The following is a 27,366-nucleotide window of genomic DNA, read 5'->3' on the forward strand; positions in this document are numbered from 1 at the left end:
CCAGAGCAAACATTCTACAACTTTATAAATAGAGAGCAGTGACGATATAATGAACCTGAACCCCAAATAACGGGTTTTTTAATAGTGTCGCCACAAAAGTAGACCGATAGGGACAGCGAGCGACGTCATACTTTTCCCGCTCTTTTGACATTTCTCTTCAGTAAAATTTGCCATTTCATCACTGAGTATCTGGTAGAAAAATGAATTGAATACATAATCACAGTACAAAGTGTTCCCGTTAGCTGCCGATAGCGCATCAGTTGTGGAAGACTTAATCAGTCTCTCACACGTTGTTCTCAAGACTTGGAAATCTCTGTGACGTCGTTGGCAGGATACGTGATTGGGAATCGCTACCGCTCAATGATAACCGAATATTTTTCGGTTCGAGTTGGATTATATGAACTTGGACAATATGTGGTTTCAACAGGACGGCGTCACAAACCACACAATCGATTTATGGAAAACCCAGTTTGGTAAACGTGTTATGTCACGAAATGGCCCAGTCAATTGGCCGCCTCGGGCGTGTGATTGACGCCTTCRGGTTATTTCCAGTGCGGCTACGTCAAATCTATGATCTATACCAACAAGACAGCGACGACTGATGAACTTCCTACAATTGTCGAACGTGAAATTGTAGCAATATCGACCGATTTATGCTTGAAAACCATCGGAAATTGTGTTCAGCGTCTGAACTTCTGCAAGCGTGCCCGTGGCAGCCATGCAGAAGAAATCGAGAAATCGAGGTCCAGACATAATGGTATCGAATGCACTTTCACAGGAATAAAGAATTTCATTGACATCCAGAAACTTTTGTAGTGCTCTTATTGAAAAACCAGTTAGGATATTATAGAATCATCGCTTTATTAGCTAAATGAGGAAGACAGGGTTGCACAGCTAAAAAAACAGCAAACTGYGGTTTCCAATAGATTAAGGATGCGGACATTCAAAAGCGCCAAGGTACTGATAAAGTATATGACTCACCCCTTTTGATAATATAGGATTAAAACATTTAATAGACATTTAATTCTATTACACAAGAAGTATGAAGCTACAAACTAAGCTAACATTTTAGGAACTAACTTGATGATTTGTGTGAAGTTTAAAGTCAAGATGCCTATTTAGATCTGATAAGTCCAGAATTGATGAAATATTATAAATTATTAATCTCTGGAAAAGGTCTGAGACAAATTGAAAATACCATTTAGTTTGACTTGGCAAGTTGAAACACACCGCCGTCTATTTGTCGACATTAAAACCAGTTCTYCCATTTTTCTAGTATTCTTTTAGAACTATATGTCTTTTTGAAATAATATTGACAATCTGTTTAGTTAAATTAGGGAAGGGGTGTTAAAGTTCTCTAAATTGGRTAAAGCAAGAAAAAAAATTTGGTGATAAACCGGAAAAATAAGTAAGTAAGCTCTTGTATTTCGTCAATATAGTGATCAGAAAGAAAGGCAAATACTTAATATGAGCTTCAACGTAGTTCACAGATTAAAAACTAAGTTCTGAAAAGGGGTTGTTTTAGCTCTGTTGACAAAAATTAAGAGGAGAAGAACTCCAAGACTTCAGTTTGTGTTTCGTATTTGCAGGAAATTTTGAATCGAAGAAACATCTCTAATGGGATGATGGACATGGTCAACGTGTTTCACAGTTGTAATCAGGTAGAAGAAAAACCTCTTTCGTATAAAGGAAGAATTTCCTATTTTTTAATACCGTATTCATGTTTATATTTTWGTATTAAAGAATAAAGTAAAATATTATTATTGACACGAGTATTTTATAGATCGAATGAGGTCGAGTCGTTCATGCACCCTTGTCGGTGACGATAACGTCGAAAAGGTTACAGGACTCGTCGTGTTGACGACAGAGTGATAGCTGAGCATCTCAACGGCTCTTATTGATCTACTCAACACATTTAGGCTAATGTTTTGGCAATGCTAGACTCGTACTAAAATCCTAAATCTTTTACCAAAATGATGTCGAGTAAACGTCGTTCTATGGTTGGCAAACATAGCTTAGGATCCTTAACTCATCAAATGCAACATTACTGGCGATGAGACATGGGTTTATGAATGCGATCCAAAAATGAGTAGAATACGATAAAAACCAAATTCGCTAAATCGCTGAAGGCACTGAATGTCATCCCACCCGAAGCTTTTAACAAGTGTGTGTCATTAACTGTTATACTTGCATTGACTGAGCAGCCTATTTTGAAGGCGATAATAAAGTTTCATATTCAAATACGTGAAAATGTAGTTTTTTTTGTAGTCAGTCGTGTCATTATTTGTTATACTTACATTGACTGAGCAGCCTATTTTGATGGCGATAATAAAATTTCATATTCAAATACGTGAAAATGTAGTTTTTTTTGTAGTCAGTCGGAGTCCAATTTGTTACATACATACATGTATATGATATATTTGTAGATATACATTCACATATATAATATATTCTCATATTTCTGGAAGACAATTTATGTGCAACAGTCCGCCGATAAGCAATTAATGCGCAAATTGCATTTTTTCCGACAGACTCACGAAATTATATATCGATACACACATACAAACATATGGTATGCGCTCTTATGCATATAACTATGCAAATCAAATGAAGAATCTCGTCTGTTCGGAGTTTTCATTCAATTTTGTCTACCCGCTTACTTACATACATACATACATACATATGTCCGTATATATAATACATACATATATTTATATATAAAGAGGCATTTATGTATGAACAAATGCGAGTAAATTGAAATTGAAAATGGAAATGGAAATTATTACAATTGCGACAACAACAACAAGAGCAAAAATGTCGGCATGTGAGAAAGCAACAAGTGTCTGTACATTTGTTGGTATATGTTGTTGTTATTATTATTGTTGTTGTACATATCASCTGCGAACGCTGAACAAGCGAGATGTGAACATTGGGCGACGTGTTGTTGTTGTTGTTGTGCTTGTGCGACCGCCCGTTGATAAAACAGCTCCGATCGGACCGGACAAATGACCACTTTACGTACGTCAACGTAATCAMATTACGAGCGCGAAATATGAATTGCACAGCTATGACAAAAACAACAACTTTCAATTATAATAAAAACGAAAAACAACAATTAAAAAATAGCTGTAATAAATAAGSGAAAGTAAAAAATAAATTAACAGAAATGTACAACATAAAACAAGAACAACAGTAACAAGAATCACTATAAGCATTGAAATTGGAAAAGGGCGCAGCTAACTGTACACCCATGCACACATACCCAGCACACCAGTCGGCCAACTGCTCTACATCAGTCAGACCACATGTCTGTCCAAGCGTTGGGCCACTTATAATACTTATAATTGCGTGCATATTTGTGTGTATGTGWGTATGTAATCGTTATTAGTTGTTGGCTTAGATGCCGCTCGCCGTCGTGTTAATTAGATTTCATAATAAAAATGTTGCCTGCAAGCGCCAGCAATTGGAACGKGATTGGAGGTCATGAAGAGCGCGGGGTAGTGCTCGTATTTTAATTTCCGTTCGCGCCGGCACAGCGGAAATGGGCATAAAAATGCTATTTTGTTTTTCTTCAAGTGTTAAAAGGCAGTAAAATTTTGTTACATTCTTGTTGTTGTATGCTTTGGTGATTACTARAATGAAACAAAAAATCGCATAAAAATGTTGAGCGTTTTATTGCTTTATCGCCACGACGACGGATTTTTCAATAAAACAAAAAAAAGTTTTGAAAAATAAAATTTTTAAGTTTTAAGTGGAATAGTTAAGTAAACATAAATATATACAAAATTTAATATCTCTTATATTTCTTAACCTATAATTCATAAAAATATATCACTATTTTTGGACAACAATCTATATAAAATTTCACCAATACTTCTTGTCAAATAAAAAGTTTTCCAASAACTTGATTTGGATGGTTCTGTTTGCATGGCAGCTTAGCACAAGCTTCATACCGATATCTCAAAAAGACCAGTACGCATATATACGCRCAGACGGACAAATTTATTCACTTAAACGATGATTCATTTCGTGGTTCCCTACTTTTTTTTTTAAGAATAAACCCAGAACCTTCAAATTCAATGGGTAATGTTTATTATCATTCGAAAAACCATTCCTTGGCATTAATTTTTGAAGATAAATATTGGCCGTGGCTACGTCTCAAATGGTTCATTCGTTGAGTCCATTGTACGATGACTCGTTCGAGCATGTTTTGCTCTAAGACCTGAATCAATTGTCCGTATAGACTTTAGCCTACAGGAAAAAGTCTARTAGTGTGAYATCACAGGTCCGCCAATCGACCTTCCGTAAACGTGACATTATGTGCTCTTCGAAGTAATCTCTAAATAAATATATTGATTGATGCATTRTGTGGAAATTGGMGCCATCTTTTTGAAACCAAATGTTGTAGGGATYAAAAGTTTCAATTTGAKRCATCAAATAGTAGGTTATCATGGCYCGATAACGGTTGCCRTTGWCGATTCCATCATCATTTTTAAAGAAATACAGATTAACGATCCCACCGGCCACACAAAATCGTTGCTTTTTCTGRATGAAATGGCAGCTTTTGAAACTCTTCGGATCTTCTTGGAACTTTTCAAGAGCCCATGGAGGCTCAGCGATGTCGCTGAGGAAGGTTCAGCGGCTTCAGATCGTGCAAAAGCTGCATTTTGTACACTTTCAATTTAAGATCTCGAAGTAAAATCCGCCAAGTCGTTCCATTCGTCAGTCCGAGTTTTTGCGAAAGGCACCGAATCTACTCACTACGGTCYTCGTGTAAAATCTGAGCTAAGACTGCRGTATTTTSTTCACTGCACGCTGRACGTGGCCTATTTYAACGAATATTATCCTATAAGGAATGCTGGGTCTCACGATTGGTGATGTTATTGCGAAGAGTACGCTCAGTAGGCCGATTATGTTGACCATAAGTTGAGCGAAGCGAACGAATCACGTTTTAGAGTGTGTGAATTGTCGTCTTAAAGATGAACGATTTTAAACTTTGTTCAGACGTAAGCCTTTCAATGTTGAAATGCCAAACTACTGAACAAAAATAAGATGACGCTAGACACGATTCACTTGTGTTTTGTCAAAATAGACTATTGAAAAAAGTACATCAACTTGGATGACCCGTTACCTTACACGGTCTGCTACGTTTCTTATTGGGGATTACAAACTTCGTGGCAAGCTTAGTGTTGTTCAGGGTATAAGAAAACAGTAGATGATTATTTGTGCATTTTAAACGAATTGCGAGATTGTAGTAGACATTGCACGTTAAATGATGTGGGGCTTTATAGATGACTACATGTTTATTAGAGCGGGTCGATTTGGCGGGAGCTGACAGATTGGGAAAATCGTTAATGCGGATCATTATGATAAATTAGAGAACTTCTTTTTAATAAAAAACAGTATGCCGGATTTAGTGTTATAGTTGCCTGACATGAATGATTCCAACTAATAATCAACACAATATCATAATGCCCCTGTATATTAAATGTCATTAGGATATCTCAAAACTCGACGAAAGAATTGGTAAAATCCCGAAAATCGCTGGCTCGTAACAAAATGATCCATAGAACATTTTTCACAAACGCGATTTAATTGATCCGGATTGATGTATATGAACAGAATGCTTACTGATAAGGTATTTTAAGATTTCATATATGTATTTAAGGTGCGGGTAAGTTTTGATTTGATGTATGTATTTAATAATAACACTGTGCTGCAAAACTTTTGCAACTCTTTAACATTGACTGAATAGAGGTCAGTCAGTTAGTTAACCAATTAATGATTTTTATTTTTTTATAATTATAAATGTGGGACTAAACTCTTATTTGCCAATTTTTAATTATGAAACTTCAGGATCTCCAAAACTAATGCTGTTCTATATAAAAAAATCAAGGATTTAATTTTTATCAATTTTTAACTTTGTTATTTCGGGATTTCGGGAGCTAAATCAGCAAAAGATATCAAAGGTTTTTGATGAAGCAAATCCGATATTCTTTTATAGTACATTAAATTAATTGTGTCGCTAACCATCTACTGGCATTAATTTATTTACAACGTCAAAGACATATTTAATTTTCGGGATTCGAAATTTCAGAACTTTTAATCCCGAAATTTCGGGATTCTAGAACTGAACAGAATTAGTCTTCATATTAATAATATCGATTAATAAAGTGTTTACTATATGTACAACTTTTCGGGATCCCGAAATCAATTTTCAACTAAACACCATATATATATTAGTATACTACAAATATAAAGYACTACAAGTATATATGGTGTTTAGGTTAAAATTGATTTCGGGATCCCGAAAAACTGTCATATAATTGTTGCTAAATTCTATGCATTCCATAAAAAAAAMTATTTGTTGCATAGTGCTCTTAACAAGTAAACAATTATTCCAAGTGCATTTTTCTGGGTGAAGACTGCATACTGCAATATARATTAAACAAAATTGGCGTATCAGCTCTTCGCAAGGTCCGACAGTTGAATTTTCACATTGCTGGTGTCTAGTACGGCAATTTCTTTAATTTCAAGTGCAATGCTGTTCTGCGCAATTTTGTTGTTGTTTTTCATCTTAGCGCTGTTAAATTATGTCACCATGCTGCGCATACGTCGTGGTGCACTTCGCAATGTGCCGGGGCCGTACTGCTWTCCATTTATAGGCGCAGTGCAATTATATCTCCAGCTTAATATGAATAGTGAGTGATTTTCGAAAGGAAATTCAAAATAAACCCTTAAATGAAAAATTCTCAAAATCTCTGCAGATATGCTGGATCACATGTCCAAGTTCCACGAGCAGCATGGCAGCATAATAGCCGCTTGGGTGGCCAATCGTGTGGGTGTTTSCAGTATCGATTTGGAATTGAACGAGCAACTCTTGGCCTCACCACAACACATTACCAAGCATTTCAACTACACAATTCTGCGTCAGTGGCTGGGCACCGGACTGCTGCTGAGCGACGGTCGCAAATGGTTTGTACGCCGAAAGATTATAACRCCCGCCTTTCATTTCAAGATATTGGAACAATTTGTCGAGGTTTTCGATCAGCAATCGACGATTTTGTTGAGTTGTTTGGCGAAGAAAGCCGATGGCCGCAATGTCTTTGATGTCTATCCGTTTGTTTGCTTGGCAGCTTTGGAYATTATAGCGGGTAAGTGGAGTTGAGCGATTTCTGAGTTAATGKTGTTGTAAGTTTTTGTTTGTATTGAATGTTTCAGAGACAGCCATGGGCACTAAAATGGGAGCGCAAACTGATGCGAGGAGTGAATATGCGTTGGCTGTGAAGAAGTGAGTATCAGAACTCAACGAGTCTGTGTGTGTGTTCAACAAAATTTGGCACGCCCGTCGTCTATGCGTTAAACCCATTCTAACGATTAGATGGTTGCCACTGGTATACAATTTTGAGTCAAAAATTCAAATTAAAAGTGCTATAACGTGATGTCTGCATAAAAGTTTGAAACAATTTGGGCTTAAAATATTTTTGGTAAGGTTGCCACCTGCTTAAATGATTAATTTAAAYATAAATTTTGTTTTTCAGTGATCAGAAAAAATTATTCGCATATTAATATCAAACTAAGGACAATTAAGGAGACTTAAAACTAAACATTTTTTGCAAAGGGTTGYCACCTACCTGTAATTTTTTGCAATTAAAATTATAATTTTARTGGATTTTGCTATTAAACTAAGAAGATATGAGAAAAGTTAAACTTCAAAATTTGTTGTGTGCCATGGTTGCCACATTTTTAAAAATATTTATACAACCAAATTTAAGAAATAAACGCATTATTACGATAATGCCATTTGAAATAGAAGTTTAATTAGACCAACAAGTGCAAATTTTATTAAAAAGCCATGCCACCTGTTTAAAAAATGTTATTCAATAATTACAATAAATTTTGTAATATGCAAACAGTTTTTTTTTCATATATTTTTAACATTAAACCTTTTATAAAAAATAAAAATTAATAATATTTTTATATTTTCGAGTAGTTCTTAAACAATCCGGAATCAACTTTTCAACTTTGTTAAATGTTTTTCAAGAATACTATCAATTCAAATTTTTTACTTCTAGAACCACAAAAATTATCGCCTGGCGTTTCACGAAATTCCATCTGAACAATGAAATTTTATTCAGCATCTTGCATCCCCACCTCAAGTGGCAGCAAATGCGTCTCATTAAAACATTGCATGAGTTCACAACCAAACTGATCAAACAAAGACGTGAGGCACTTGAAAAAAATCGAAAAGTTGCGCCGCCGACTGAAGATTTGACGGAAGACTCCCACTTTGTGGGYAATAAGAAACGTATGGCTCTGCTTGATATGCTGCTTCAGTCCACGATCGATGATCAACCGTTGTCCGATGACGATATACGCGAGGAAGTCGATACTTTCATGTTCGAAGGTCACGATACCATTACTTCGGGCATATGTTTCACACTATATTTACTCGCACGCCATCCGGAGGCACAACAGAAGGTGCTGCAGGAAGTCACAGCTGTGTTGGGTAATGATCGAAAGCAAGCGATCAGCATGACTGAACTCAATGAGCTCAAATATGTGGAATGTGTTATTAAGGAGACACTGCGTCTCTATCCCAGTGTGGCTCTTGTGGGCAGACAATTGACGGAGGACTTCAAATATAGTAAGATTTGTGTACATTTGTATAATCATGAAATTATCTTTAAAATCTTATACAGCTCATTCTCAGATTGGAGACGGCATCATACCSGCGGGCTCTCAAATTCTTATCAGTCTTTATGGCATGTTTCGTCAGGCACGTTATTTTGAACGACCCACTGACTTTGTGCCCGAACGTCATTTGAATAATGGGAGCGCTAGTGCATTTCTCTTTATACCTTTCAGCGCAGGACCGCGTAATTGTATCGGCCAGAAATTTGCCATGCTGGAGATGAAGATGATAATTGCCAAGATCGTGCGTGAATACGAGCTGTTGCCCTTCGGCGAGCCCGTMCAAATAGAATCAAATATTGTTATGCGCTCAACAACGGGGTTTCAGTTGGGCATGAGAAAGAGAGAGTGAATGAATTGGAATTCTTTACGATTTTTTAGAATAGTGATTGACTTCTTATATTTTTATTTGTATTAAAGTGATCAAATAAGATGTGGAAAWATGTATGTGTATTTAAGACATTTTCTTGTAGAATAAAATCTTTTTCGAAAATTAAAGTATATTGAGAGAGGATTGATCAGAAGTTCCAGGCATATGTGCCATATCGCACCCGAAAAATTAATGCATTGTGATTRTTTAGAATTTTTGCGAAGGAGGAGTAAAGCAGACATATATAGCAACTTTCTAGAATACAAATACTATAAACTTTTACACTATGTCATAATGAATCTATCTATCAATTTCTGTTTTAGTTAAAATTATGTATAGATCTTTTAAAGAATGAGAAACTTCTAAACTWTTGGAAACAACAATCGAGAACGCKTTGACGACGAACCACACCCATGGCGGYGAWSACCATCAACMGATGATCAACACGTCAACAAAAGAAARAAATTACTGCATGAGAATTAACGATAAGAGTCAGAGATTCTTACTGGCATTATTGGAATGTCGGAATCGCTAGTGAAAACCATTTGGAAAGATTAATTGGGTGTAAGGAAAGTGAAAGCACCATTGGTTCCAAAGTCAATAAATTTTTCAAAACATAGCTTCGCGTTAACGTTTGTCAAAAAATGCTTTCCGACTACCAGGATGTCATGAAACGTATTATTATTGGCGATGAGTCTTGGATCTATGCTTACGATTCGRAAACAGATGATTAATTGGTCGAATATCTTAGCGAAGGAAAGTCTAAGCCGAAAGTCCCACGTCAAAGCAGGTCAAAAATCAAGATTATGTTCACAGTTTCTTYGATTATCGAGATGTAATGCACTCCGAATTCCTTCTCACCGTCCAAATTGTCAACAAGGAATACTATTTGAGTGTTATGCGTCGTTATTCGTTAAAATAGGATTTATGGATAATGCACCGTCACATACTGTGTTGATTCTTYTTGAGTTTTTCACCAAAGTCATGCCGAAACCACCATCTTCGCCTGATTTAGCTTCGTGTGACCTCTGGCTATTCAGAAAACTCAAACAACCGCTCCGGGGAAACCATTTTTAGTCCACTGACATTAAGGGGTTGGGTGGGTTTCAGAGGTACAAAAAAAAGGTATTTTTACGATTGTTTTTTAATACAAGCAATCATATATTTGAAAAATATAATATGTTATATATTCGAACAATATCTCCTGAAATATGCGATACGATACAAAATGTTGAAAATTCCGCCGTTGAGACCGCATTTCTCTGGGTGTCTCTCAAAAAAGTACTCTCGCCTTGGACAGCATAACTTATTATTAGTTCGTACTAAATTATAAAACTAAGCATATTCTGTTAGTACATATCTAAATCTCGTTTTTGAACGTAGAAAATAAAAAAATATTAAAATTGTCCTTCTTTTCTCGGACTTTCGGAATTTTCGGCATTTTTTGGTCAGAAAAAGTCCACCGACTTTAAAAACACAGTTTCGAGAAAAACGCGTTTAAAGACAGGGCACTTAGCGCAGCTAGCCTTGCGTGCAGAAGTTCTCAAGCCTGTATCTGCGAATTTATTACTCTCAGATCAGCTTTAAAATTTAGGAATATATTCTAGAGGTATTGTAGAATTTAATAAAGCAAAAAAAAAAAAATGATTTTTGGAAATTTTCAAACCCACCTAACCCCTTAAACGTGAATCGTTACGCGCATTGAAGGCTATTCCGAAAATTGACTATAACAAGTGTTTCAAAGATTGGAAAAGCGTTAGCACAAGTGTTTTGAGGCCAAAGGGAATTACTTTGAGCAGCACGATATAGATTGTGAAGAATATTTATGCTCGTAGTATTAGTATTATATTTGGACTTTTTATCATGGGTTGAGAAAAATACAGTATCATACATTTTTTCAAAGTATAAAATCATCTATCTCTATATTGGCCAGCGCTAAGAAATTCAAGAGGATTGATTCGATAATCAATCAACCACGGTCCTAAAAGTTCCAGGCATTCTATAAACATAGAGAGTGGGAGTACATACACTCTACCCTATGCTTTCGATGACGATAACTCAGAAAATTCACCAGCCTTTCTGCTAAACTTTAGTTATTATACCTGTCTCTTATACACATCTAGATGTGTATAAGAGACAGAAAATATATGGTGTTTAGGCTAAAATTGATTTCGGGANGTACTAAATTATAAAACTAAGCATATTCTGTTAGTACATATCTAAATCTCGTTTTTGAACGTAGAAAATAAAAAAATATTAAAATTGTCCTTCTTTTCTCGGACTTTCGGAATTTTCGGCATTTTTTGGTCAGAAAAAGTCCACCGACTTTAAAAACACAGTTTCGAGAAAAACGCGTTTAAAGACAGGGCACTTAGCGCAGCTAGCCTTGCGTGCAGAAGTTCTCAAGCCTGTATCTGCGAATTTATTACTCTCAGATCAGCTTTAAAATTTAGGAATATATTCTAGAGGTATTGTAGAATTTAATAAAGCAAAAAAAAAAAAATGATTTTTGGAAATTTTCAAACCCACCTAACCCCTTAAACGTGAATCGTTACGCGCATTGAAGGCTATTCCGAAAATTGACTATAACAAGTGTTTCAAAGATTGGAAAAGCGTTAGCACAAGTGTTTTGAGGCCAAAGGGAATTACTTTGAGCAGCACGATATAGATTGTGAAGAATATTTATGCTCGTAGTATTAGTATTATATTTGGACTTTTTATCATGGGTTGAGAAAAATACAGTTCATACATTTTTTCAAAGTATAAAATCATCTATCTCTATATTGGCCAGCGCTAAGAAATTCAAGAGGATTGATTCGATAATCAATCAACCACGGTCCTAGAAGGTCCAGGCATTCTATAAACATAGAGAGTGGGAGTACATACACTCTACCCTATGCTTTCGATGACGATAACTCAGAAAATTCACCAGCCTTTCTGCTAAACTTTAGTTATTATACTCTCGCAACAAAGTTGCTGCAGAGAGTATTATAGTTTTATTCACATAACGGTTGTTTGTAAGGCCTAAAACTAAAAGAGTCAGATATAGGGTTATGTATACCAAAGTGATCTGGGTGACGAGTAGAGTTGAAATCCGGATGTCTGTCTAGATATCTTGATGAAACTTGTCATGCGAGAGTATAAAATGTTCGGGGACACCCGGTGAACTTAGCCCTTCCTTACTTGTTTTTATATATTTKATTCGCAACGGGTTAAAGAGTCATTAGTGTGTCACTTAAGTTCGCAAACTTGTAGTTCAAGCTTTACGCTCCACTCAACTCTGGCAAGACGATTGCGAAATCTACTTCCGTAAATTAACGCTAATGGACATACACACAACGGCACAAAGTTATTGTTGTGGTTACTGAAGCTGTTGCTCGCGCTGTTCCACTTGTTTTTTAGCCACAAGCGTCCAAATTCGACTTGACGCTCTCTCGCTTCATGATATTTATATGACAGTTATGGTTGTCTCGTTTGCGCWCGCTCTCACACACATTACCGCTAAACTGCGAACTCCATCGGTTGTCGTTTGGATTAGCAAATAAACAACATCGCTGAACCAAAACAAACACAAGACGCTGGCGCTAGATATTATTCAACTTTTGTGTAGATCTCCCTCCATACATACGTACGCTCTCACATGCACACTATACAAACCTCTTTTGGACCCAAACAGGTAACTTGTCAGTAGAAAAAAGCTCTTCTTAATTGACGGCATAGTAAAGTTGATTGTTTTATCGTAATATATATATTGTTGGCTCTCGAGTGCGGCAAATATTGGATAAATAGATAATTTTTTGTGAATTAACACTTTGTCGATGCGGATAAAGATCAATGCGAAAACATAATTAAATCAACAGTAACGATAGGGAGGRCGCTCAGGTGTGGCGTAGCAGAAATAATTGGAGTGGAAGCCGCATTGTGATAACAGCGGACGACGACTGCGCATAGGCCTCGCAGTCTCCGGTTGAACAGCGAGAGCAAGAGCAGTGKTTAGTGGCTTCCAAGCGCCGAGCTCGGTGGCGCTGTAGTGCAGCTTTGTTTTGCATCTTTCACCGTTGGAAAATCTTTCGGTTTTCAGTTTGTTTGTTTCAGTCACTTCGACGTGTTGTGTTGCAATATGATCGTCATTTGCATATTCATTTCGCTGACAATCGTTTCGGCGTTGAATTATGTTAAGACGCGTAGGAAACGTGCRCTCATCACGAATCTAAGTGGACCCTTGGCGCTGCCGCTAATCGGTTCGGTKCAGAAGTTCTTGCTGCTTACACCAAGAAGTGAGTTTGGTGTTGTTTTTGTTGGCAAATGTGTTTTTTTTTTTGCTTAGTCATGTTAAGTGATCGAAAGTGTTGCAAGAAATCGCGAAAACCCTTTTTGGTAAAAAAYGTAAACGAAGTCGACAGAGTGCCGTATAGGAAATGACAATAGTTTCCTTCGTATATTTTAAAATTCCAAAGATCGCCGGTAAAGTTCGAAAATGTATTGTATCGATGTAGTTTGTGTAGTCTGAACCGAAAGTTTAATGATCTTTTCGGGAAGCAAAAGCCTCAGTATTTGGAAAAGGTTTCATAATAGACCTACCTAAGTGGTTGACTGTTATCCGGTTTATGAGCTCTAGTGCCGATGCAAACCTTAAAGTTGATTAAAAAGGAAATGCAGAAACGCAATCTTCGACCGTTTTTACTCTTGTAAATGACTTTAGCTCTTTGTTGAGGATTTGAAGCTTTGGTCGAATGAACGCACGTAAAGCACGACCAAAAAAGCTCAGCAAGTCCCCAAAAAGTTTAAAGTTTTCGCTTTAATTATAYGAATCGTTAAACATTTCGAAATGGGCTTTAATTGTTTTGTCGCTAATATTGATCTGGTTGTGGTAATTCGGTAAGCCCTTGAAAGGCGTTGTTCTCTTTCAGAAGCTAGTGTAATAAACAAGCTCTAAATTATCCATCCAACATAAGCTTAGACCTTCATAAGAACTCACTTTTTCGACGTTCCTCACTGTTTGCTCCATCTCACATGTTTGCGCTTAGTTTAAAAAACCATCTAACATTTTAGGGTTGCCCCTTGAATAATACTAACCATGTTAAAATAGTCCACTCTAAACTGTGATCGCTCTTGAGGAACTGTAGCATAACTAACTGATCACTGTAGTATGTTGAGTAAACTAATTATGTATGTAGCGAGTTCATAAAAACAGAAGGAGAAAACTTTAGGAAGACTTSCAGCTTCAAAGTACATACACAGTTTTCGCGATGGGCACTGTTAACCTCCTTTTTTTTTTTAAACGCCTACAAAAACAGTAATAGTAAATAAATAAAAGTGAAATTTTCACAGATTTTCTCGTCAAGTCACATAATTACCTCAACAAGTTCGGCACACTTTCGCGCTGCTGGGTCTTCGATCGGCTCTTCATACTCACCGCCGACTACGAGTTTGTCACACAGCTGCTACACAACGCAGATCATTTGAATACAGGCTACAACAATCTGTTGCAACCGGTCTACGGCGTTGGACTGTTGAGGCGAGATGCCGACGAATGGCAAACACGACGTCAATTGATCACGCATGCGTTGCGTCCACAGATACTAACGGACTTCGTGGAGGTATTTGCAGCACATGCACAGTTATTGGTGGAGCGCCTACGCGAWGAAAGTGATGGTAAAAGCAGCTTCGATATACAACCATATGTGCAGAGAGCGGTGCTCGACGTGCTCATTGCAACTGTAGTGGGCGTGGAGAGCCAAGCGCAACCTGTGGACGGAGAGTATGCGAAAACTGTGTTGGCGTAAGTTGGTGCAAATAGTGGATTGAAATTTGTAGAAATTTTATTGCTTTAAACTATGTTTGATATTTTAGGCTTATCGAGCTCTTTAAGTCGCGTTTTCTCAGCTTACACTCTGCGAATGCCACAATCTACAGCATACTTTGTCCGCTAATGAAGCGACGACAGCAGCAGTTATTGAAGACGCTCAATCGCATGAATMACGAATTGATTTTAGAGCAACGTGCAGCCTCCACAACAACACCTACGACTGATAAGTCCAATGGCGCGGTATATACGATCCAAGTGAATGAGTCACAGAGCGAAACTATGCCGCTGCGGTTTGACACACTTTTGAAACAGCTGCTCGCTGCCGAAATCGCCGATGAGTCGCTGAGTAATGCGGAGATCTGTGATGAGCTGAATAGCTTCGTTTTTCAAGGTTGTTTACTAACACCGGCGGCGATCTCTTTTGCGGTTGTCGCGATCTCACGACATCCGAGCGTACAACAGAAAGTAATCGAGGAATTGCGAAGCGTTTGGCCGAAGGGTAAGTCGTGCGTCTGCACGCTGGATAATTTAATGAAGCTGAAATATTTGGAGTGTGTAATCCAGGAGACGCTCAGATTGTATCCGCCACAGCCGATTATAGCGCGCGATCTTAAGCGAAATTTCAGCTATAGTAAGATGACGCCTTTTCAAACAGAACTATTGGATTAATTATTAACTAATTTTCTTTACAGCCCATTCAAAGGTCAAAGACGGCGTTTTACCTGCTGAATCTGAGATCTACATAAATGTCTTTGAAATGCTGCGTCAACCCGAAAGCTTTGCGGATCCCGAATGTTTTCGTCCGGAACGCTTTAGTACCGCTGAAAATACAGACATGCTTGCCTGGGGTCTCGGTCCGCGGAATTGTGTTGCYCAAAAGTACACCATGCTGCTGATGAAATCTGTGATTGCGCATTTATTACTTACTTATGAAGTGCTGCCTTTTGGCGCGGAGCTAAGTTTGGAAGTGAAAATCGTCTTGAGTTCCACGACTGGTTGGCAAGTGGCGCTTAGATCGCGCGATAATTAGTTTTATAAGTTGGCAGTATTTTTGTACAGTAGTGTATAAAATATTTATATTCTAGATCGTTAATAATAAGAAACTGTTATTTTGTAAATGGTTATGTGAACGTCTTTTTCTGTAACAAAAATGCATCACGTACTGGCAGGCCAATTATCAAAAATAGCAAAATATAATGAAAATGAAGCTGAATGTATGGTTGCTACACGACTTTCCATCTACGAATCACTGCTGAATCGTAAGTAAATCGATCCATTTCTGAAGTGGATGGTTTCTTGTGATGGAAAGTGGATCACTTGCCGCAATATTGGTTGAATTTTGATAAGCCGGCGCAAACAGTGGTCAATCCAGGGTGGCGTTTCWGGAAAAGTCTGCTATCTGCATGGAAGATTGGGAGAGAATCATGTACTATAAGCTCCTTCCCTACGGTCGAACTCTTATGATCTCTTTTGATCTGTACTCTGTACTTACCGTGTGAAGTAAGCAATCTTCCAGAAGGGGCCAGCTTTGCCATTGGGATAGAAATTGCTCTCTATTAAGACAACGCCAGACCACACACRTCGATAATGACTCTCCAGTAAATTTTGATCTAAATCAGATAATTCTAATTATGCTAAATAAATTTTAATTCAATGCGAGTAAAATGGACATGATATGGACATGGACGCCAGCGAATAACTTCCACAATGTTGCGGCAACATGTTGCCTTCAACATCAAATGAGGAAACATGCAGCATATGAATTAAAAAAAGAGGTGTAAATAAAATAAAATAAAATAAAATAAAATAAAATAAAGCAAAATAAAATAATAAAGTCAAATTGAAGTATTGAAAAAAAGTATTAGTTTAAAATTNAAAATAAAATAAAGCAAAATAAAATAATAAAGTCAAATTGAAGTATTGAAAAAAAGTATTAGTTTAAAATTACAGTTTTTTTTATAGTTTCAAAATTATGGACTTTATGTATATTTAGTCAAGTTAGATGTGGCTTCCAGAGCTTTTTTCTTAAAATGGTTCCAGTGTTATGAACGATATTTTTGGTCGGAAATTGAACATATGACCTTGTAACGATAACCACATTAATTCTTCTAATAATTCAACTTATAATATCTTCTCAACTCATTAACGAAGTCCAGTTGGGTCTTCCCAAAACAAGCCACCTTCCTTGTGTGCTTTTATTGTGAGAAAAAAAAAACCAACTGAAACAATTATTTTGGGGATGTAGTGCTTCAGAATATGATATATAACTGATATTGATTATCAATACAAAAAGTATCTGCCTACATTTCACCCTATAACCATAAGAACATTGTGGAATCAATCTACAATATTTAATMGTCTTAAATCCTCAAACTTATTTTATTGATTAATTTTCTTCTCCAAATATTACTAAAGTTACACACATACATATTGACATTCAATAATACTCAATACATTCCTCCTATCCAATTACGGTTAATGCATTCACTTCCTCTCCACTTCTCTCCATTAGCGCTACATCAATAATTTCTTACCCCGAAAAACATTTCATCATTTCTTAACATTTGATGCCGGGAAAATCGACAATGATTGGCCAAGACCGAAAATTCCAATACACACAAAAGGAGTGGTGTTAGAATGTGATTTCTCCAAGGATGTCGTGTACTCAATACATTTCGCACACATACATATGTACGTGTATAAACATTTCTGTACCCAAAAGCACGCACATATCGAGAATCGGCAGCAACAAGAAAGCGAACAGCAAAACTTGGCAACAGAAACAACTTTGGTTGCAGATGTCTATACACACACATACACACTTACTATACTATTTATATTTATTTGTGTAAGTTGCGCACATGCTCCCTACATTCGTCCGCTTTATTAGCAAACAGCCAGCCAGTGAACTCAATGCTTGTAGGGTTGGTATACCTGGGTGATGGTGGGGGCTAAGTRGTCAACATTACTCACAACAGCAATCGAAAAGTGACGATAACATCGACCACAATTCAAGTTGCTGATAGATGATGTATATACATATGTATCTATGTTTGTGGTAAACATGCAACAACAAATTATTTTTGTAATAAGTGAATAATAATTTTTTTTCGACATATCGCGCTTGTGTTATATACGAATGCACCCTCTTCGGACTTTCACTGGTGATAACAGTCTCCCTGGCAACTGGTGTAACAGTCACTTTTACAGAGCCTGCATCCTKAACAGAAGCGTTAACAGTGATTGAWTATTTTCATTAGCTGAGCGTTTGSAGGCTCTGCACTCAGTTCGCTTGCAAATTTGAGATGAAAAGGATGTGTTAATGCTGTCGACGGAAGAAATTTGTGTAATTTACGTAACAAAAAGGGAATTTTAAAGATATTTAAAATGTTTTACTTGTTGTAAGAAACATTTTTTTGTCAGTATTATAGGTATACATATAATATATACTTTTATGGATATGGTGTTGCTTCTATTTAGTAATTTTATTTGGAAAGTTGTAAAATTTTATAGGACGATTTTGAGTAGCATACCMAGTTATTTAAAGTGCGTCATTCTTRCTTAGTATACTGAGAAGTCTCATATGCTTATCCATGTATAAAGTTTTCGGTCTTCCACGGAGCCTAGTGTAAGGTAAGGAATATGYCCACGTTTCCACTGGTAAAACAGTTTGAGAGACATTAGTTTAGTTTAAGTTAGGTTAGGTTAGTTAGTGATCCAGAGCTCGCACTTGAACTTCAAAACCTTCGTGAAACCCTAAACATACATATAGCTCCTGTTAAGATTGCGGTCCGGTAAGATTCTCAAGCATATGGCATGCATGCCAACAAGGCAATGTCCTGTTAGAATCCCTACAACTTGGGAGAGGTTTGCTGAGAGAAAAAAGAGTGGGTGAAATTTTCTAATTTTTGAACTAATTCATTTTAATAACCTCTTTGTCATCGTACGAATCATCTTTTAACCTATAGTAGTCTGGAATAACACTAGTACATAAGAGAGAGGCGTCGTTCTTGCCTACACCCACAATCATTTGTCATAGACAGGAACAGTTAGTAACAYCTTTTTTCGAGATTCGGATCATAAGTCGGTTGTATAAGAGCCGAACAACTAAGCTTATGGCGGACCAATGTCGATGTATGTGACCTGGTGTTGTTATGAGGAAAAACAATTTCTCTCCTATTAGCCAAAACTAGACGCTTCTGAGCAATTACTTCTTTCAGACGGTACAATTGTTCAGAGTACAAGGWCCGAGTTACGATTTTGGCTATAGGGGATCCGCTYATCTAAGTCACTTATTATTCCCGTCCGGCTATATGGTGSAGCTGCATGGACGATGACAACAACTGATGAGTCGAAGTTACGAGTTTTTAAACTCTCACGGGTGTAAAACCTCGGGTGTAAAATTTTATGCCTCTGGCTTATTATTGATTTGTCTCACTTTTAGTCGTTTTGAACAATACCGTCATATGGGGATTGTACGGGGTTATCTTCCGATTTCATCCATTCAGCATGCATGGGTGGGGAGAGACTCGCATCGTCTTCCTGATCTTTTTTTTATATACATATATAACTGTCTCGATTAGTTTTAGGTAATTCATACAATTGTTGGGTGAATGAAACTATTATAGTCGGTAGCAATATGTTGCAAGAGTATAAAAATCTAGTCCAAAAGTCAAACCAAAAAAAAAAAATTGAGAACAAAAATTTAAAATTTCTTCAAGATCCAATAAATATCATCAAAATATCACCCGCAWCCTCCAACGCCTTTCCATTACATTAAGCTTGTTATCGCTCGCTCGCCAAACCTAATCGTCGCCATCTAACGCAGGACCCAACCCAATAATTCGACACTTTCGCACAGTACATTTCACAGTTGAATTACAAGCTAATTTTCTGCCATTAATATTTAATTTTACTGAAACATTTGGGAGTTTGACAAGAACCGCACATAAACAGATTACAACAACACACACACCCTCACATATAACCACCCGATGTCTTCATTTAGTGGCACATAACACATCCTTGACAACAATCGTAACCAATTTTACCMCAACAACAGCAACAATAATGGATAATAAGAGTCAAAAGTCCATTTCATGTGGTCTTTTATGCAAAATTGCACGAATCTAAAAGCATCTGTTGAATTTCCGACGTCTCAGCCCTAAAAAGCAAAGTAGCATCCTTGCGATTATCCTTAAATAAGAATAGTGGCAGTGGAAAAACGCCTGTTGTTTGCTTGTGTTGTTATGGTGCGCTCATTTGAAACGGACACAATATACATAAGTGTGCTGCTTTCAATTGGAGCAAAAGTAAGGAAACCATTTCATATTCTTCTTCTTCTTTACGCTCCTTATTTGCCTTTGTATCCTTTCATCGCTTCGTGCTAACCCTTTTTACGTTTGCACAAAAGTACATTTGGCTCGGTTATGCCACAAAACATGCCATTTTCCAGAGATAAACATTAAACAACAACAGCAACAACAATGTAGTGTCGGTTTATTTGTTGCTTTTTTGGCCTTTGGTCATCTTCATTGATGGGCCATCAGATGGCGCATAGAAAAAGGGGGTTCGGTAATAAAGACATTATACATACATATATATATATATGTATATATGTATATTTGTCAAAGGATATGCACATCTGTCCATAAAACCGCGTGAGCTCGAAATGTTGGTTGGTTAGGGTTAGTGTGTTGTAGATTCAAATTACAGCTTGGAGCAAAGTCACTGTTGTGTCTGTGGGCCACTAATTTTGTTCGTTAAAGATATACCCCATGCAARCTTTATTGCATACCCTTCTACTACTATTTTCAAATCYTTTGTAGCGATTTGATARATGTCTGTACTGAAATGCTTAAATAACTTTGTTAACAGCTACAATCGAAGACRATATGGCAACCCTGGTACTCAYATTTTCMGATTTTTGCAATTTATTCAACGAGAGTGATATTCAAAACTGAAAAAAGGTGTTGTGAACCACCCCCACTTATAAACTTTTTCTTGTACAACTGAAGAAAATCTCACGATCTAATTATCTATCATTTGTTGCCAGTTGTCTATTATCTGTTATCTATTATCTATTATCTATTATCTATTATCTATTATCTATTATCTATTACCTATTATCTATTATGTATTATCTACTATCTATTATCTATTACCTATTATCTATTATGTATTATCTATTATCTATTATCTATTACCTTTTTTATTATTAGGTATCTTCAGCCCTTTATCGAATAATTCCAAACACCTATCCTGTATCTCAAATTTTTGAACTCATTCCTCCTGTCATCAATCTAAATTGTTTTCAATTCTATAACCTTCCTGACATTATTTATAATTTTTAGTGTCATTTCTCTCGCTATTATAATCAACCGACCCCTCTCTTCCTACAGCAAAGCATCACCACTGAAACTTTAATGACACGCAACAAATGCTTCAAAATCTTCTCTAAACATTTTACTGTCGTTTGTCGTTTGCTGTTGTGGTTGTTATTGTTTTTCTCGGTGGCATTGTGTGCTTAAATTCATGATTGTTTTGTAATTGTTGTTTTGTATTTAGTTTTTGTTCTAGCCATCATCGTGGCTGGCTGCGGCCAAAGTTGCATGTCGTCTAAGTTTTTTGTTGTTTGCCGCGCGCTGGAAATTCAAAACTCCGACTCACTTTGTGGTTTTTTCGGTTGACAATGGTGTTGTGGCATGGAGACATAGCTGGGGTTGTAGCAATGAATATATTCGAATTTTTCAACTTCCTTTGCTGTTGATTTGAATGTTTTCATTCCGAACGGAATTCACTTCCGTGGCGAAAATGTAAATTTTTAAAGTTTCACGTCAGTTGGTGGCAAGGAGACATCTCGGTGACGTCTTACAAAATGTCAAAGGTTAGTTCGAAATAATGTTTGCAAGTTTTTGCTAARAAATCGAATTCGCATATGGATATATTTAGTAAATGGTATTCAAAGGTTTCATAAAATAAAAGAGCGTCTAGTTGGAATAAGAGATGACAACATCTGAGGAGTCGGAGTTACGAGTTTTCGAGAGAAAGGTTCTGCAGAAGATTTATGATCCTTTGTGCATTGGTAATGGCGAATACCACAGTYGATGGAACGATRAGCTGTAATTCAGCTAATTCACAGACAGCGGCTWCTCTGTCTAGGTCATGTTGTCCGAAYGGACKAAARCAYGCCAATAAAATAGAAGGAGAAGATATTTGTAAATAAAATGGCTACAAAAGTCGCCCATATGTAGAATAGGTAAAGATCTGCAATAACTTGACAAATCTTTATTGGTGAAAGAGTTTTGAAAAATAGCTKATGAGTTACTATATGGTTCTTTTTTATTAAATGGAATGGCCATATATTGAAGATACCATTCGAGTATTAGAGTAGCTAGATGCTACATAAGTTGGAACGTATTCTCCAAAATCTTCCAAGAAATGGGAGAGAAAGAGTAAAGAGATATGAAAAACAAAGAAGCCTCTGGTTAGCATATATAGGCTTATCAATTAACTGTGAGAATAATGGGGAAGTTCTAGTGCCACGAACATAATATTACTAATGAAAGTCCTCATGAAGTAAAAGAAATATACGGTCTAGTGAAATAAATTCCGTTATTGTTCCAATTGATGGATAAACTATTAATTTGTTCCTGTTCTATCAACAATTGAATCGTCTGAAGGAAGATCATTCAGAAKCGGTCAGTTTTCGCCAATTGGAGAGGAAGTGTTGTTTCATGGCGAAAGATTTTGCTGTGGAAAACACGTTTTGAAAAAATCGACTGTTTCAGCATTGGCCTCACTGTGCCATATCGTAAAATTTGTAGGTTATAACTCAAGAAATGAACAGCGTGTGTTCAAAGGCCTTTTTGACAGGGAGTACAAAGTAACATAAACATTACAATTGCTAATGAGACCAAAGTGAAAGAATGTGTYGGTGTGTCATACTAATAAGAAACTTTTCCCACATAACCGTACTAAGGAAAACATTCAAAGCTGGGRAAACGTCAGACATTTGTATAATGAGAATCTGAAATAAATATTTAAATTACGAGTATACATATGCGTATTTCATAGAAATCTAAGCGCCAAAGGCAAGGACACTGTATATCAAAAACAAAGGAACGTGTCATTTTCAAATAGAACTGTGTGCTTTATTGTAGCATTTAAATTGCTTTTGCTATACATGCTTGTATTCGTTTTCGAAATTTTCGTCTCATATTTTAGCACATGTACAATCAATGTGATAAAAATGGAGCGGACTTTCTTATAGTGTTGTGCAAAACAACCAGAGCCTACATCACGAGCTTCAATTTCAGGCATCAAATAGTCGGCTACCATGGCTCGAAAACGTCGAATCTTCTTAGAACTTTTCAAGAGTCTATAGAGCGCAGTGATATCGCTTGAGAAGGTCGAGTGGCTTCAGTTCTTTCACAAGCTCAATATTTACGCTTTCAATATAAGATCTCGACATAAACTCTGGCAAATCATTCCATAAGTCAGTCAGAGTTTCTTCGATTGGGGTCGAATCAACTTTCCACGGTCTTCGTGTATACTCTCAACTACGGCAGTCGAATATTATTCAATAATAAATGCTGGGTCTCAAGATGGATGATGGTGCTACGAATAATATGGTCAGTTGGCCGACTATGTTGAGCATAAGTTGAGCAAAGAGCTGTGGCAAGTTATTTTTGATTAAGAAAATGATCGAGGGAATTCGAAATAGTAATACTGTCCTTCTAATGTGTCTAACAGTATAAATGAAATAGTACTATACAGTCTCTAGTTCCATATAGAGTGTTGTAGAAAATAGACTTGATTGAGCCTTTGCCACCTCAGCTCTTTAAATAAATGCCTCTACATATCAGCTGAAGTCACTCTTGTCACCCTGCACCGTTTTTTTTCTGRTCGTATGTTAACTTAACTCAACACACTTTGAAATAGCAACAAGAACAACAATGAAATCGATTTACCAACCGCATAACGCGATGCCTAACGAACAATATGAACATTTATATAACTGTGACAAATGCAAAACCAACACCAACAACACAAATCGGAAAGGTATAGACATTGCAATAGGCAAAACAATTCGCAGAGTAAAATCAAAAAGAAAGGAGTACAAATCCTATTCCATGTAATACAARTACCCTTGCAAATGTGTACTGCTGCACGCGTGCAGGAAAGAGGAAAAAATAAACCGTTATAAAAACAAAATGCAAAATAAGGAGAAAAAATATCGAAGGAAAAATTGTTAGGCGGTTACCATTACTAGGTTTTTGTATTTTGTGGTCCACTTAGTAGATATTTGATTGAGAGATCACTGTTACAAGCGCCAAGAGGCTCAAGGACTTGATTGGATTGTTCTTGGAATTATTCTTTACTTCGTTTTTCAAGCCTGTACGTTCGATATCGAGACCACTTTGGACACATTCCCAACCTCAACTTCGGGATTGATATTCACTTGGGAGTTTAAAAAATATAGTCCGTTGACTAACTTCTCTTTTCAGCTTTAATATAATCATAGTTTTGAAATGATTACTGCAAACTTGAAGTATATTTCCAGCATTGCATCATTTCGGAAAAAGACCAGCGGTTGGACACGTAAATAAAAAGTGCAATAGTAAAACAAAAGAAGCACGCAAAACACAAAACCGTTACAACAGAAATTTGCAAATGTCGACGCTGTCTCCGCTGTCGCCGTCACCGTTGCATACACAGGAAGCTGTTTGCATAAAATGGCCATAAAAGGGATATCGGCCTTACACGCGGTTGTCTGACATGTCCACACATACATATTATATAACAGTTGTGYACACTATCCTCGGCGTATGAGTTACATAGTCGCGCAATTGAACGGTTGGCGGAACGTCATTCTCTGCAAATTTGCTTACACGCTATGGATGTCCTTCCGCAACAAATGTTTGTTGTTTTGTGGTGTAGAGTAGAGGGGTAAAAACAATATGATAACTAATAGAGAATGGTCAGGTGACTAGTGTGACACTGGTCTCGTTTCGTATGTTTGGTCTGAAAAACAAATTGTATGGTTCAATCAAGTTCCAAAAGTTTCTTCTCTAAGTTTATATCGTTCTTCGTAATTGTTCTGAAGAAGTTTTAAGCAATGCTATCAATCTGCTGAGCATATAAGAGAAAGGATGATCCTTCAAGACATCTGCTTCGCTGGTGGAGAATTAAAAGCTGCTTGGGTTGACATTATAAACTCATAGAATCCCGATTATGTGGGTTATGTGAACCTTGCAGCGAGGTCATTTAACATTATTTCAGCGGGGATCACTTTTAGGGGAGTTCAGATCATGTCAGAAACACACCCAGAAGTTTTTTATTGCTCATCGAAGGTCTATTACAATTAGAGTAAACTTTTGGCACTAATTGGAATATGTATTTAATACCAAATTTGCGAACCATGAACCAGTTAATGTGGGGTCTATCTGGTAGTATAAGGCCGGGTTTTCGAAAGCTTCACCCTCAGAGGCGAACGGGCGACATGACCTAGCTAGCGTAGCCGCTCGTACWGCTTACTGTTCTATCGACTGCGGTATTCGCCGTTGTTAAAGCGCAAAGAACTATAAATCTTCCGCAGAACCTTTCTTTCGTAAACTTGTAACGCCAACTTATCAGATGTTGTCATCGTCCTTGCCTCTGCTTCATATGACAGAAGGGGAAGGATGCGTGACTTGTAGAATTTGGTCGTTGTTTGAGAGAGGACATTATTTTTCAATTGCCCACTCAGTCCGAAGTACCATTTGTTGGCAAGAGTTATTCTGCTTTGGGTTTCGAGGTCGACGTTCTTGTTGCTGTTAGTGCTGGTTCCAAGATAGACGAAGTTATCCACGACTTTAAGGTTCTGACTGTTAACAGAGACAGGAGATAATTCGCATTGYCCTCGTTCGCTACTAGATTTGTTTGCTTTGCTTCTTTACCTAACCTGTAGAAAGCAGAACTAACTGCACGGTAAGGAAAAGGAMGTTGTGTCCACGGCCTCGGATGAGAGACGAAAACTACTTACCACAGCAATTATTACCATTATTGGCTGCCACTGGGAACTCTTTCMGAATTGACCGGCATTTTGTTGGGCCGTTACTTTGTTCTCTTAATTTTCGCAATAAAAAATAAATAAGCAGAGATGKCTTTCTAACGGTTTAGAAAAAATTGGAAATTTATGAATACGCAGTGTTGCAATGAGTGCTTACATAAACACAGTTCCATGAGTATTAGCATTCACATTTACTATGTTGTATGCATGYATGTATGTATAAATGTATGAGTGAATGCATGTGCCGGTATATATGGCTTTTTGCAGACTGTTGATGTCAGCAGATTTGCCGTATGAATTAATAAATTTCGAAATTGGTGCGAGCGAAATCGGGTATGTATGTATGTATGTAGATAAATGTGTCTACGTATTTGTTTACGCATTTCACTGCTTGAATTTTCGCTTTGGTTTGCGTTGTCGCAACAATTGAATTAAAAGTCGATATACAATTATATACAACATAGGCATATACATATAAACAAACGTAAATATTATAGACAAATACGGTTACTAATATTTTGATTGAATTGGTTTAATTTTCTTTGCTTAAATAACTSTTATTCAATTTTCATTTTAAATTCGATTATTTTGTGGCAAGTGAAATTAAAGTCCTTAATTGACAACGAATGCAATATTTTTTTTGTAAATATAATTTTAACTTTTCCTTTTATATCATCGTTTCGCTTTAGACAATCTGGCTACTGTTTACAAGAATAAAGTAACGATTTTTATGTGCAAATATGGTGTGAAGAAATTAAACGTTAGTTTAGGTTAGGTTATCACGCCATACCTAGACCTACTGGCTTTGAGTAATGCCAGATGGAGGTTCAGTTTAGCTTCAGACGAAGTATTCGTTAGACAGAACGAATTAGCGTTAGCTTTTACCGAACTTTTAGAGCAACTTGATATTTGCATACTTTTGATACTTCSTCTAGTCCCTTGAAATYCTAAGCTCCTTAGTGTTTAAGAAGTTCCAGATAGTGCTGGACACAGGTATAGTAGGTGTTTCAGCGTCTCACTCAAGTCATCTTCTCTGCATTTTCCTTTTGTATTGTCAACACATATGTATGTATATATGCCCATTCTGCTCGCATGTGATGACAGTAGGTTGTGTGACCTTCCAAGAGGCCAACAGCTGTTAGGCAGTTCCTTTGAGATCATGTTAGTGAGAAGCCAGCGAGTTTTCCTAAGGTGCTCTTGTATATGATCTTGATGATCATGCATTTACTTAAAGTATTCTACCTCGCACTGATCCGCCTATCAGGTCTTTCAGAAACTACGTGGTATATCGTTTTTAGTGACTTTCGTATTTTTCGAACTTSTTCGTTAGCATAAGAATAACACTTTTGGCAATCTCATCAGCAGTTTCGTTTTTTGGAACTTTCTTATGGCCTGGAACCCAGCATAAATGGCTCCGTTGGTCCACCTCACCAAAGCAGA

At 36.9% G+C, this 27,366-nt stretch overlaps 2 protein-coding genes across 3 annotated transcripts; both read left to right on the forward strand.

Moving 5' to 3' along the window:
• Nucleotides 1-6,541: 6,541 nt before the first annotated feature.
• LOC108977923 (cytochrome P450 4d8-like) lies at nucleotides 6,542-9,210 on the forward strand. 2 transcript variants are annotated; one of them, XM_018947911.1, is made up of 6 exons: nucleotides 6,542-6,701; nucleotides 6,768-7,154; nucleotides 7,222-7,291; nucleotides 8,076-8,647; nucleotides 8,703-9,043; nucleotides 9,085-9,210. In XM_018947911.1, the coding sequence occupies exons 1-6, from the start codon at nucleotides 6,542-6,544 to the stop codon at nucleotides 9,085-9,087; spliced, it is 1,533 nt and encodes a 510-aa protein (XP_018803456.1). In that variant the 3' UTR covers nucleotides 9,088-9,210. The 2 variants fall into 2 exon arrangements, with proteins under 2 accessions (XP_018803456.1, XP_018803455.1); XM_018947910.1 differs by lacking the exon at nucleotides 9,085-9,210 and having other exon boundaries at nucleotides 8,703-9,076.
• Nucleotides 9,211-12,821: 3,611 nt separating this feature from the next.
• LOC108977925 (probable cytochrome P450 316a1) lies at nucleotides 12,822-15,997 on the forward strand. The gene is made up of 4 exons (XM_018947912.1): nucleotides 12,822-13,341; nucleotides 14,396-14,846; nucleotides 14,918-15,504; nucleotides 15,566-15,997. Exons 1-4 carry the CDS (start codon nucleotides 13,185-13,187, stop codon nucleotides 15,901-15,903), a joined length of 1,533 nt encoding a protein of 510 aa, XP_018803457.1. The 5' UTR covers nucleotides 12,822-13,184; the 3' UTR covers nucleotides 15,904-15,997.
• The last annotated feature ends 11,369 nt before the right edge of the window (nucleotides 15,998-27,366 follow it).

Source organism: Bactrocera latifrons, unplaced genomic scaffold (assembly GCF_001853355.1).
Source record: "Bactrocera latifrons isolate USDA-ARS-PBARC rearing strain unplaced genomic scaffold, ASM185335v1 scaffold_971, whole genome shotgun sequence".
NCBI lineage: Eukaryota > Metazoa > Arthropoda > Insecta > Diptera > Tephritidae > Bactrocera > Bactrocera latifrons.